Consider the following 12,075-nt stretch of genomic DNA (forward strand, 5'->3'; position numbering starts at 1 on the left):
GGCGGGGGTTGCTGGAGTCGGTCTCTGTGGCGAGCTTTTGCTGAGATGGACGAGGCCATTTCCGCCGTCAGGCGACCTCGGTGCATCATCCTGGCCTTCATTGTGATTCAGTGCGGCAGCAGAGCGCTCTTTCGTCGCTTCATCTGCATCGTCATTTGCGCGAAGCGAGTGGCGTCGGGGTTGCTTGGATAACTGGGACTCGCTCATCACGACGAGACACGACGGCCGCAGGCTCGGAGTGCGTTATTCGCGATTGGCGTACATTGGCGACGGAAAAGACAACGACCAGTGAAATTCCAGCCAGTCGTCTTGGGAAAATCGAAGATACTATGGTTTTGTTCGCTAATGTGTTGATGTTGGAAACAGCAGCAAGTACGTATTAATAATTTCGAAGAAGCTGGCATTACCGCGAGGTACTCCGTAGCGACGCGAAAGGTCGGACGCGAATAGGAATAAATTGCAGCTTGAGCACTAAGCCGAGTCCAGCACAGCCACAGCGACGACGAGGAGCATGTGGAGCGGTCCCACTCCTTTGTGGCTTGATTGATGAGTAATTTCGTTGTGTCGCCTGAGGCACTTCGCACCATCAATTGGTCTCGCGCCCGGTAGCAGATCAACGTCAACCAAGCTTCGAAGCAATTGAGGTCGACGCGCCGTCACATCGCAAAGGTAAGTCATTGAGTTGAGTCTGTCGACGTTCTAATTTCCTTACTGACTGCGACTTCGGTCGCACAGATGCTTCCTGCTAGACTTGGTCGACGGTCAGTTCTGCGCAGCGCAGTGGCTGCTGCGCAGAGACTCCCTACGACTCAGCGACGATCATTCATCCCACCGCAGTACTCGGATCCAAAGGTTTTGGAAGAGAAGTTTCCGAGACCTCACGAATTGAGCCCTGCTCAGGACCCGGACATGGTGAGTGCTTCATGCGTCGGCATTTGGAGCAGAGGCTGACGGCATCGTCACGCAGAATGGCGGTTACATTAACCCTCCGGCAATCAAACGCCAGCACCGCGACCCTCATGCCGACTGGTGGGACCCTCAAGAGCGACGAAACTTTGGCGAGCCCATTCACGAAGACAACGATATTCTGGGCATGTTTTCACCCTACGACTACACATGGACAACAACCGGACCTGGCCTGATTATGATGGGCACCTTTGTCGCTACGTTTTTGGGTGTCTGTGGCGTTGTCTACATGAATTATCCAGACAAGGTGGCTTACCCTCGAGAATTTGAAGCAGGATTGGAAAGGGAGTTGGGCGGCCCAGGTGCTGTCAGGGTGAGCTATGACTATGCTTCAGACCCGACATCAGCGGCTAACACTTTTTCTAGGCGCGCAAAGCTGGTGATGAGGATCCTTGAATTTAGAAACACCCATAGGGCTTCCTTTTGTACATTTCAGAAGTTGAGATAGGAGAGGACATGTAACAGTTGTCGGGGCCATCGTGCAACTTGAGCACAGTGGTTTCTTTCCTCGGCAATTGAATTATGCGCTGCGACTATCGAGCGCCTGCATGACTATATTCACCCCAATGATGCAGTTGGTATATCTTCTATTCGTTGGCTAGAGCATGCGGCGTTCTAGTAGTTGCCAAAATCGATTCCACGCGGTGTATCTTTCTATTTGCCGTCTAAGTCCTACACGCTCGGCGGCAGCTTATGGATGTACTTTGCCATTGCTCGTACTTTTGGCTCTTTGTGCTATATCCCATGAGCTACGACTAAAACAACTAACGGCTCCGTCGGCCCTTTTCGTCGACATATTACACATCCTGGCGCTCACGGAATCTCTAATGACCGTGAAGTAACCCAGAAAATAATGCGAGCAGTATATCACCCCATGCCAACTAGTTTCCTAGTAGGAAGGGAGTGTGTCTGTGTTACATACCCAGGTATAGGGTAGGTTTCTTAGGTGGAACGCCTGGAGCCAATTGAACGTCGTCACCTACGACCTGGTAGGTACTCTTGTTGGACTCTTCGTCCTCGCTTCAACCAAGGCCGCTTGGGCTATCAAAGTATCGCCACTCAGTCGTAATTATGCTTTCCTATTCACTTGGTCTAGCATTGTACACATCAGTCGCGCTCGCTCTGCGGGTAGACTCTGTCGGCAACGCCCCGTCCTACCGCTCCCATCTGATCGACCTGCACCGAGACCTCGTCTCTATCAGGTCGACCTCCGGATTGGAAGAAAATGTCGGCGCGTTTCTCACCGACTATTTCCTGGAAAATGGCTGGATGTCGATTCTCCAGGTCGTTCCTCCACGAGACAACACGCCCTCTGGATCCGACCGGATGAACGTGGTTGCATGGCCAGATTCCGACAAGTCACCCACCCCGAAGGTCCTGCTGACGAGTCACATCGACACTGTACCGCCTCATATTCCGTATGATATCGAAAATGGAGAGATCACGAAGCAAACACGTATCAGTGGTAGGGGAAGTGTTGACGCAAAAGCAAGCGTAGCATCCATGATAGTCGCCCTGGAGCAGCTCCTCGAAGCTGGAGACGTTCAGAGTGACGACGTGATGTTGCTCTTTGTTGTGGGTGAAGAGGTCTCTGGCGATGGAATGAGATTCTTCAATACCTCGCTCGATGGTATGGATCCCAAGCCCGAGTTTGAGGCAGTGATATTCGGCGAGCCAACAGAGAACAAGCTGGCATGCGGCCACAAGGGGGCACTTTTTTGCAGTCTCGATGTACAGGGAATCGGTGGCCACAGCGGCTACCCTTGGCTTGGCAAGTCAGCCACCGAACTCCTCGTTCGTGCCATGAAAGAGGTCTTGGATGCAGACCTTGGTAGCAGCAAAGAGTACGGCAATACAACCGTCAATCTCGGCCGTATTGAGGGAGGTGTAGCGGAGAATGTTATCCCTGAGCACGCACACGCTGGCCTTATGGTACGAGTTGCCCTGGGCCCCAAAGAAATAGGCGGCAAAGTTGTGCAGGAACGCATCCAAGCCATCCTGGACAGTATCGATCAGGAAGCATTCAATTTGGTCTGCAGCCAGAGCTATGGATTTGTCGAAGCTGAATGCGCAGTTGACGGTACCAATTTCACGTCCCCCATCAACTCAAGCAGTGCATGGCTGACTATGACATAGGTTTCGAGTCGATTGTGGTCAATTATGGAACCGACATGCCAAACCTTGATGGAGAGTTCACGCGGTATCTCTATGGGCCTGGTACCATCTTTGTCGCTCATGGTCCACACGAAAACGTTACCGTGGGTGACCTCGAGAGTGCGGTGGAGGGCTACCAGCGGTTGGTCATGCATGCCTTGCATGGCGACTCCGGCGATTCTGCTCTTTCTCTTGACGAGCTCTGAGGATCTTCTCTTTCGATGTAACTGCGGCGCTATGTGGCCGACTCTATCTTAGGAAGTGACCACCTTCGCCCACCTTTCCGGCATGATTCGGCTAAAGTCAAACGTGTTATCCGCGCTCTTCTCGACAGCACCCTTTTCGGTCACAATAGTGTCGATGAACTCGGCGGGCGTCACGTCGAATGCTGGGTTCCATACATCTATTCGCTGGTCGGCTGTGGCCACGCGTGCCTTACTGCCCTGCTCAATCGTGCCGTCTTCTTTGACTATGGCGCCAGTCACCTGTGTCAACTCTTCGTTTTTCCGCTCCTCGATTGCGATTCCGCTACCATCGGGCGTGACTAGGTCGATGCTAGTCGTCGGCGCAGCTACAATGAACTTAATGCCATGAGCCTTGGCAAGGACTGCAAGTTGGTATGTGCCAATCTTGTTGGCCGTATCGCCGTTGCGAACAACGCGGTCCGCCCCTACTACCACAGCGGCAATGTTGGCCTTATCTTTCTGCAAACGGAACAAGGCCGCCGCCATCGAGTCGGTGATGAGCGTACTTGGTATTTCCTCGAAAACTAGCTCGAAAGCCGTGAGGCGGCTACCTTGGTTGTATGGTCGAGTTTCGGTGCAGTAGGCGTGCTTCAGAAGTCCTCTAGAATGGAGAGAGCGGATGATACCGAGTGCTGTTCCGTGTCCCGACGTCGCAAGCGATCCAGTGTTGCAGTGCGTAAGCAACGAGACGGGAGTTTCAGCGGTGGCACCGGCATACCTGCGCAGCCAATCTGCTCCCGAGTCTCCAATGGCCACGTTCGTTGTCAAATCCTGGGCGAATATCTTCTCTGCCTCGTCGATAAAAGCTGAGATGATGTCTTCTTTGGTGCCTTCGCTCGACTCGCGGATCCTTGACTTAAGCTGAGTGATGGCGTTACTCAGGTCCACTGCGGTTGGTCGACTACCTTTGAGGTAGTCGAGAGCTTGATCGATCTGAGCAATAGCTTCAGACGAAGAGTCCGCAGCCAAACCCTGGTGGTGCAACTCGACGGCAAGTCCAAGACTCGCCACTATAGCAATGGCGGGAGCGCCTCTCACGCGCATGGACGCAATGCTGTCGAAGGCTTCGGATCGGTTCGAAACGACATCGTAGTGGAATGAATGGGGCAGGCGTAGTTGGTCGAGAACTTCGAGTTTCCCCCGCGAATACTTGATTGCTTGAAGAGAAGACATTGCGTAACTCCTTTCGTAAGGCTGTGCTGCTTTGACTAAATCGTGGACGAGCAATTCCGTAGCTACTCGTACGTACTCTGGACGTAGCAGCGGGGGGATTTTCGTAGACCACTTGCATGATGATGGATTCTGCCACGGAGACCCCACGTCATGCCTTTCACCGCTTTCCCCTTCTAGTCAAATCCCTGAACACGGGTTCCTTACCGTGGATACCTTAAGGTCATCATCGGCAGCCCTCAACATGCGGTGTTCATGAAACTGGTGCGTCTGAGCAGGCTGAGCACTCCAGCGAGTGGAATTGCATACCCATGAACCCACTGGTTTTGTGCTTCATATCATGGACTCGCAAGATGCCTCAACCTCAAAAGTTACAGGTGCGTTCACTTCAAGCTAACAACCCGGTCACCCGTCGCAGCTAACGAGTTCAAGTCGAATACCACGACCCGCACGACGTCTACAAACTACTCGCTCCTGGATTGATACCTCAGTTGCCTCTGCACAACCTTCACTGGCAGTCTCACGCTGGCCCACTGCGATCCATCCCAACGTTGCACGTTGATCTTGTTCGCGGCGGTGATGGCCCTACCGCGCCTGCATCGACGACACCGGCTCTTCGACGATCCGATAGTACCGCGCGCGACGATGGATTTCAAGCGCAAAGTGTGGGAGGCAGGACGACATCATTAGAGACAGTGGGCAGTTCTGCTGCCACCACTGGCTCTGCAGCTGGTCCTCAACGACGACACCAAATACCGGGTCTTCGCCAAAGTCCATACCTGAAAATACTCTTGGTGCGATGCGATGACAATGATTCATACAAGGCAACGGTTAGATCAGAAGTACGTGAATGGATCAAAGACCATGCGCCCTCGCCCAGTAGCTCGAAAAAGGCTCGCGTGCAAGAGAGACACGATGCTTTTGAATGGTTGGTCATTCACGTCGTCTTACCCAATACCACGGCTGCCACGCAGCCGCGCACCACAAGTGTCAAGACGGAAAGTGCAGCTAGTGAGGGCAAAACGTCCAGGTGGCGGACGGGCTCGACACCACTCCTCGAGAAATTCCAGTCCGATTTCAACAGCTCTGCTAAAGGCGCGGTGGATCATGTCGCTCAGATTCGTATCGGCATCAACGATGTACCTTACGACCTCCTACCTCGGGTAGTCCCAGCGGTACCCACTGGATACATGGAGACCGAGCAAGACGCCCAACGCGCCTGGGAAGATCTCCTACACAGGCTCAAAGATCTGATCTTGGTCTCTTTCGATCGGCGTGTGAGCCAGTACGAAGATGACATCAAGGAAAAGGAATCACAAAGAGCTTTGCCAGGTTGGAATTTCTGCACGTTTTTCATTCTCAAAGAAGGCTTGGCCCGCGGCTTTGAGAGTGTCGGGCTCGTTGATGATGCCTTGGTCGGCTACGATGAGCTGAGTGTTGGCCTGGAGTCCTTTGTGGCGGAACAGAACGCTGGGGGCAACCTGGGCCGACAGGGTGGTGGTTTGCTTCAATACACCGAATCTCTTAAGCAAACGATAGATGCATTCGCCTTGGACTCGTCCAGTAGAGATGACGAGACCGTCGACCTACAATCAGATGCTCTGCACAAAGAATCGGCCGATGAGATCCCCATTAATGCTGCCAGGAGACCTTACCGAGACATGATTCTAGCCAACGATGTGTCGGCTTTCGATTTCAGATGCTACTTGTTTTCGAGACAAATCACCCTGCTGCTTCGGCTCGCGAATGCTCAATCAACACGAGAGGAGTTGTTGGCACAGCTCAAGGAGCAGCAGGACTCGATACTGTACGGTGTAGCGCCTCGAGTACCGACACAGCAGAAGAAACCCGAGGAGAAGGAGAATCTAGCGAAACTGGCAGAAATCTGCCATAGAGCACTTGAATTCATACCTCAGATATCTCATGTCATGAGACAGGAGCTGCTTACTGCATACGCAGAGGAACAACAAAAAGAGAGGACCGCTACTTCATTGCGCGACGATGTCATTAACAACATCGTCTCGTCCTTCGGCTTCTCCGTGGCACAGCAAATCCTCGCCCAGACGTCAACCAAAGCGTTGCCAATACCATCGTCAACAATTTCATTCGCGAGCGATGACGAGCAAAAGGCATCCATACCTGAACCAAAGACGATGATGCATCCAGCTCGGGAATCTTCGCTTCACATAAAAACCCCACAGCAAGAGCATCAACCACCACCAAGCCCTGGGGTGTTCCCTGGACCTGGCCAACACCCCATTACGCACCATGGCGATTCCTACGAAGCCTACCTTGCGAAAAATGGTCTGGAGGAATTGGCCGCAAAACGGGGTGACCTATACATGTTTTCGCGCAGCATCTTGACCAATTTCGGCAAGCCACGGGGCTGGAGCGCTGGCTGGGATGAAGCCCCCATCATGCACGAGCTCGGTATGCTTGAGATGGTAGATATCAACTTGAACGACGACGGTGGCGACACTACCGACAAGCAAGGGAAGTCGGCGAGAGACTCCAGAGATTTGCCCTTGGCCGGGATCAATAGCAAGCTGCTGAGAACTGCCGCTGACAATTCGACGGACTTCTACCGCCTGTACGAGATACTGACGGACAAAGCTCTGCGACATTTCACTGTCGCTGGTTTAGAGCAAAGTATCCAAGGCGCCATGTCCGACCTAGCCGTTTTGAAGTACCACTTGCAGGAGTACCGGGCAGCGACCTCATTTTTCTGCCTCACAACCCCTTTCTTTGGGGAGAGCGGTTGGACTTGGCTTGAGCTATCAATGCTTGTCATGTACACAAAATGTTTGAAGCATCTCAAGTCGAAGGAATTTGTGAGGGTTGCTTTGAAGTTATTGACGAAGGCATGCGCTACCCAGAAAGACCACCAGAAACCCGGGACGCTCGCTGGAAGCGTGTGTGACGGAAGTGTACGTGCTGGGATCTCCGCTGTCGTGAATGACGCCGTGGGTAACATCTCTGAACTTGCCCTGGCACTACCTGGCGACGCCAAAGTCCCCCTGGACAGCTTCGTCACCAATGTATGCCTTGAGTCGATGCCGGTTTATCACTGCGACAGGGACAGCGCGACGATGAGCATGCGATTGCAGTCTCTGTTGCCCAATGAAGTCACTTTTGATTCCGTCACTCTGCAACTCGTAACGGACAACGTGGCCCACACAGAGGTCATTTTTCGCGCCGCCGAGCAGACATTAATAGTGCCCGGACCGAATGTGATTACCCTTCATTGCTCGGTATGTTTGTAAATTGGACGTTGCGTTACTTGTAACTGACACTAGAACAGTCGATTATTCCAGGGCTGTTCCGGGTTGGCAAAGTTTGTCTGCAATCTTCACACCTTTCCCTTTCCTCCGATTACGATACTTCGAGCTCCAAGCCGTCAGCCCACCGGATCAGATCGGTGCTCTTGCATAGACCAGCATCCGCCCTACATGTGGCCCTCAGTGCCAGCCGGCATATGACATTGAACAAGACCAACCATCTCGAGTTGACAGTCCACACCGGCAACAACAGCATCAAGAGCTGCGAGGTGCGCATACGTCCAGCGACGGGAGGTCTGCGTATGTTGATGAACGAAGCTGTCTGTGTCGGCCAGCCAGACTGCTTTGCGAAACCCCCGGAAGCTGGCGTATTTCGTCTTGGCGCTCTTCCGCGTGACTCGCCCACGATCATCCAATTTCCCTATACTATAGAGCAAGACGTCGCCGAGATAGTTGCCAAACTGGACGTATCTTACCACACCGACCAGGATGGCCCATTTGCCACTTCGGAAACATCAAAGATACCCATATCCCTCGCAGTGGGGGTCAATGTGCAAGACATCTTCAAGCACAGCTTCATGTATTCGCGCTTCAGTGTATCAACAGGTAGCACGCAACCACTCCGCTTGTACGATTCCGAGCTCCTCGACTCCGGCATATTCGAGGCCACTCGCTCTGGGCTCGCGTCTTCGACTTTGGACATATTCCCCGATCACCCGACGACCCTAGTGTACAAAGTGCAAAGGAAATCCATCGGCGAGCACGTGGGCAAGGGTGCAAGCAGGACACTACATCTCAAGTTACGCTACAACCGACTCAATCTCGAGATTGAGGAAATTTTACGACATGCAATCATAGAGGCTCTTGCACAAACGCCCTTAACTCAGTATCAGCGGCTTGTTGAGTCCGTGATCGTAGAGCACATGCATTCATGCTTGGATCACGGTCAGTCCGAGCGCGCCTCACTGTTGGGAGAAGTGTCGACAGACTTTCTAGCGTCCATTCCATGGCAGGACAAACTCCTCGGACTGGGCTCCGACCCTGCAAAGCCGGAGGACCCTGCTGTGGCCATTCCGCGTTTCTTTAGCGAGTGGCTCCAAACCCACCAGACGTTGCCTTTGCCCTCGTCTAACATACTGCCTGTATCTTCTATACTTATCCCAGTGGAAGTCCCTTCCGTTTCTGTGGTCCACAGTCTTGATCTGCGTCTCTCTCCAACGCCAGACCTGATCAGTAAGAAAACGGCAGGGGAACTACCTGTGGTCGTCATTGGGCAAGTAGCACCCGCTACACTGCGTCTTAAGTCGACAAGGCGGTGGTGTGATCCGACCAAGGCCCCTCGGGGTGACCAGGTGTTCTCATACGAGGTCACCGCTCCTCTGGAGCTGTGGACACTAGGTGGACGCCGGCGGGGCCATTTCGTGGTTCCACCGGCGTCAAATCCAATGTCGGATGAGGAGACGTCCATTCCCATTGTGATGATACCACAACGCGAAGGCTGGATTCCACTGCCCACCGTTGAGATCAGGGAACTCGACACAAACGGTGAGCCACTGAACACCAGCTCTACGGGATTTGAAGTGGATTCGCACAATATTGGCGAGACAGTACATGTAGTTGGTGGCAGGGAATCAGTCACTGTAAGCCTAGATGCCAGTGGGCTAGGGGGAGGGCCCTTGATACTCGAAGGGCCGCGGGTCGGTAGAACCGGTAGCCAGGCTGTGGCTTGATGAACACAAGATTTCGTCACGTTTGCCAGTTTGCATGGGCTTTCCGCCGGGATGCCATGCGTTTCTGTGATGCCGTGTCATAGTCAACGCCGTAAGACATGCAATTGTTACTCCATATTCGCCTTTCTATAGACCCAGTATCCCTAGAAGGATGCAATCACGAAACCACGCCTAGCAATGCACCAAAATAAACAACAACCTTGGGAATCAGTCACTTTGTACATTCGCGTCTTGCCTGTATAGCCGGGGCCCAAGAGCGCCAGCGCAGCAAGAAGACCCAAGGTGAGCGTGGCGGCGCGCGGGTATCGTTGGAAACCGCCATAAAACAGACGTGTGCAGGCACCGTGTCAGCAAGTTGGTACTGAGAGTTGTGCCAACCTCCGAGCACGGCGCGTCGCAAAGCCAACGGCAGTGGTGGCAGCGACGAGCGACAAGGTATGGTTTGTCCGCAACGAGCCACCGTGTCATTTCTTGCTTCGACTACTTGTCGCTGTGATTTTACTCGTGCTCATGAGATCCCCGATATACTTCTGGAGGAATTTGTTGTTACTGTCGAGCTTGTCGTGTTCTTCTCGCACGGCCTCGATTCGGTTAAAGATGGTAAGAAGAGAGTCCTGTAGCGCTTGCGCGTGCCTGCAGGTGCTGATCAGTATGGCGAGCAACGCGACGACAGCGGGAGGCACTTACTTCCTAAGCTCCTCGCGAGCTTCCTTGCCCATCTTGTCAATATCTTCACTCGTTCGCCGCGGACTCATGGCTCTAACATCGTCCGGGCCATAGTGAGATTCGACAGGACCAACGGCAGAGCTGTCGCGAGGGACGACAAGAGGTCCGCTGCTCTGGCGACTTGGAAGTCGTGGGCGCGTTGGTATGGGCTGGTGTATTGTGGGCTCGTTGGTGTCTGACGGCGTTGTCGACACGGCGGAGTCTGATCGTTCGAGATGCGCTGGCCGCTGGACCCCGCCAGACGCAGGGGACGGAGACTCGTTGTCAGACATGTTCGCAGGATACGTAAGGGGTGCTCTGTCGAGACGTATTTGGTGAAGCCGGGGGTTGTTGACAACGGCGCACAGCAAACCAGGACGATGATGTGCAGCTAGCGTCGGCCAAGGCTTGTGGTAGACAACGGGCAGGCCTGGAGAATGGTTTGACCAGGTAAGTTTGTTTGTGGAAAACCGCTGCAAATGCCGAAGGAAAAGATGTGCGGAGAAGCGCTGCCCTGGTCTTGTCGCAAAGGGTATCGTCACGGGCCAACGTGAAGTGAGGCGACGTAGGGAATAGGTTGAGGCGGTCTGCTGGAGGCCATGAGGTTTTGCAGATTCCCCAGGGACGGTGCAGTAAACCCCTTCTCAACGGGACCAGCGCATTACATTATTAGTGGAACCTCCACAGGCAAGTGTCGTTCGTAGGAGGAAGCTACCACGCGCCAAGTCTGGGCGGTCCCCTCCTTTTCGTTCGCCCTTTGAGCGAGGGTTGCGGATGCGCACCGAGTCCAGCAGTGATGTACAGGCGTGACGTGTGACGTCTGAGCGCACGGGACACTGAGGTCTATTGTGGTCGACGATCACTTCAGCTTCGGGGTAATACCCGAGCGGCTAATTTCTCCTGAATCCACGCACCACAACGACTGAATCAAGAAGCCTTGCATCTATCGCGCTGCAACTGAATCGTAATGGCATGCATTCGCAACGTGAGACCCCAGGCATTTCGCCCACCGTCGCAGCAACCCAAGAATGAGTTTTCCAGAAGTGCTCCTCCTCTCGTAAAGACGCTGGAACTCGAACGGAGATGAGTGTGGGGCGCTGGGAGCGCCAAGCCCTTTGAGTCAGTCCCTAGCAAATGGCTGCTCAGGCCCCGTGGGTAATGACGCACGACCAGCCCTGTTCTTTCTCGCCCATGACAGTTTCTGTGAGCGTCCGGCTGCAGATACACGCCTAACATTGTCAACCCGGGACATGGATGTAATCTGTTACTGCCATCGCGTGGGAAGGACCCCTGGTTTTGGACGGTGGCGCTCTAAGATGGACTACGGTATTCCGTAACCCGCCAAGACGGTCATCCCTCACGATAGGATTCGTGAAGCATCATCACCATCATCAGCAGGGGCCCGTCCAGACGGTCGCCACAAGCATTGGCCATGACAGGCTGTGCAGCTTCTCGGAGAAGACTCGGAGCCGAGGCTACCAGACATTGATTGAAACTACGTATGACGATGTTCTCCCGATTCCACCTGTGAAGCTCATGTGAAGAATGGATGGGGAAAATCAATGCTCAGTAAATCTGGAGACTCGATGTCTTCAGTTTGACATGCATGACCAAAGTCATTCATGCAGTCCACCCATCACCGGCACAGAGCATCCAATTCACCGCAACCAATTTCAGACCATTCAAGCTGACAAACTTGGCGGCATCAAAGGATCGACGCTGTACAAACTCCTCACCTCCAACATCGTTCTTTCCCAATGACAGTGATTGAGGTTCCCGAAACAACAGAAACAGGTACCTGTGAGGGGCAGACCTGATTCTCTTTGT

At 53.6% G+C, this 12,075-nt stretch overlaps 5 protein-coding genes across 5 annotated transcripts; 3 read left to right on the top strand and 2 right to left on the bottom strand.

Annotated features, from left to right (window-relative positions):
* Nucleotides 1–735: 735 nt before the first annotated feature.
* J7T54_004146 (uncharacterized protein) lies at nucleotides 736–1,362 on the top strand (the record flags this gene model as incomplete). The annotated part of the gene is made up of 3 exons (XM_051510358.1): nucleotides 736–912; nucleotides 968–1,279; nucleotides 1,333–1,362. The coding sequence occupies 3 exons, from the start codon at nucleotides 736–738 to the stop codon at nucleotides 1,360–1,362; spliced, it is 519 nt and encodes a 172-aa protein (XP_051358730.1).
* Nucleotides 1,363–2,037: 675 nt separating this feature from the next.
* Nucleotides 2,038–3,326, top strand: J7T54_004147 (Peptidase M20 domain-containing protein-like protein; the record flags this gene model as incomplete). The annotated part of the gene is made up of 2 exons (XM_051510359.1): nucleotides 2,038–3,046; nucleotides 3,103–3,326. The coding sequence occupies 2 exons, from the start codon at nucleotides 2,038–2,040 to the stop codon at nucleotides 3,324–3,326; spliced, it is 1,233 nt and encodes a 410-aa protein (XP_051358731.1).
* Nucleotides 3,327–3,374: 48 nt separating this feature from the next.
* J7T54_004148 (Methylthioribose-1-phosphate isomerase) lies at nucleotides 3,375–4,538 on the bottom strand (the record flags this gene model as incomplete). The annotated part of the gene is made up of 1 exon (XM_051510360.1): nucleotides 3,375–4,538. The coding sequence occupies one exon, from the start codon at nucleotides 4,536–4,538 to the stop codon at nucleotides 3,375–3,377; it is 1,164 nt and encodes a 387-aa protein (XP_051358732.1).
* Nucleotides 4,539–5,725: 1,187 nt separating this feature from the next.
* Nucleotides 5,726–8,945, top strand: J7T54_004149 (Trafficking protein particle complex subunit-like protein; the record flags this gene model as incomplete). Its single annotated transcript, XM_051510361.1, has 3 exons — nucleotides 5,726–7,786; nucleotides 7,837–8,577; nucleotides 8,901–8,945. The coding sequence occupies 3 exons, from the start codon at nucleotides 5,726–5,728 to the stop codon at nucleotides 8,943–8,945; spliced, it is 2,847 nt and encodes a 948-aa protein (XP_051358733.1).
* A 1,062-nt stretch (nucleotides 8,946–10,007) lies between these two features.
* J7T54_004150 (uncharacterized protein) lies at nucleotides 10,008–10,541 on the bottom strand (the record flags this gene model as incomplete). Its single annotated transcript, XM_051510362.1, has 2 exons — nucleotides 10,008–10,176; nucleotides 10,231–10,541. 2 exons carry the CDS (start codon nucleotides 10,539–10,541, stop codon nucleotides 10,008–10,010), a joined length of 480 nt encoding a protein of 159 aa, XP_051358734.1.
* Nucleotides 10,542–12,075: the final 1,534 nt, after the last annotated feature.

This window comes from Emericellopsis cladophorae (genome assembly GCF_022114955.1).
Source record: "Emericellopsis cladophorae strain MUM 19.33 chromosome Unknown NODE_94_length_50887_cov_118_607499, whole genome shotgun sequence".
Taxonomy (NCBI): Eukaryota; Fungi; Ascomycota; class Sordariomycetes; order Hypocreales; family Bionectriaceae; genus Emericellopsis; species Emericellopsis cladophorae.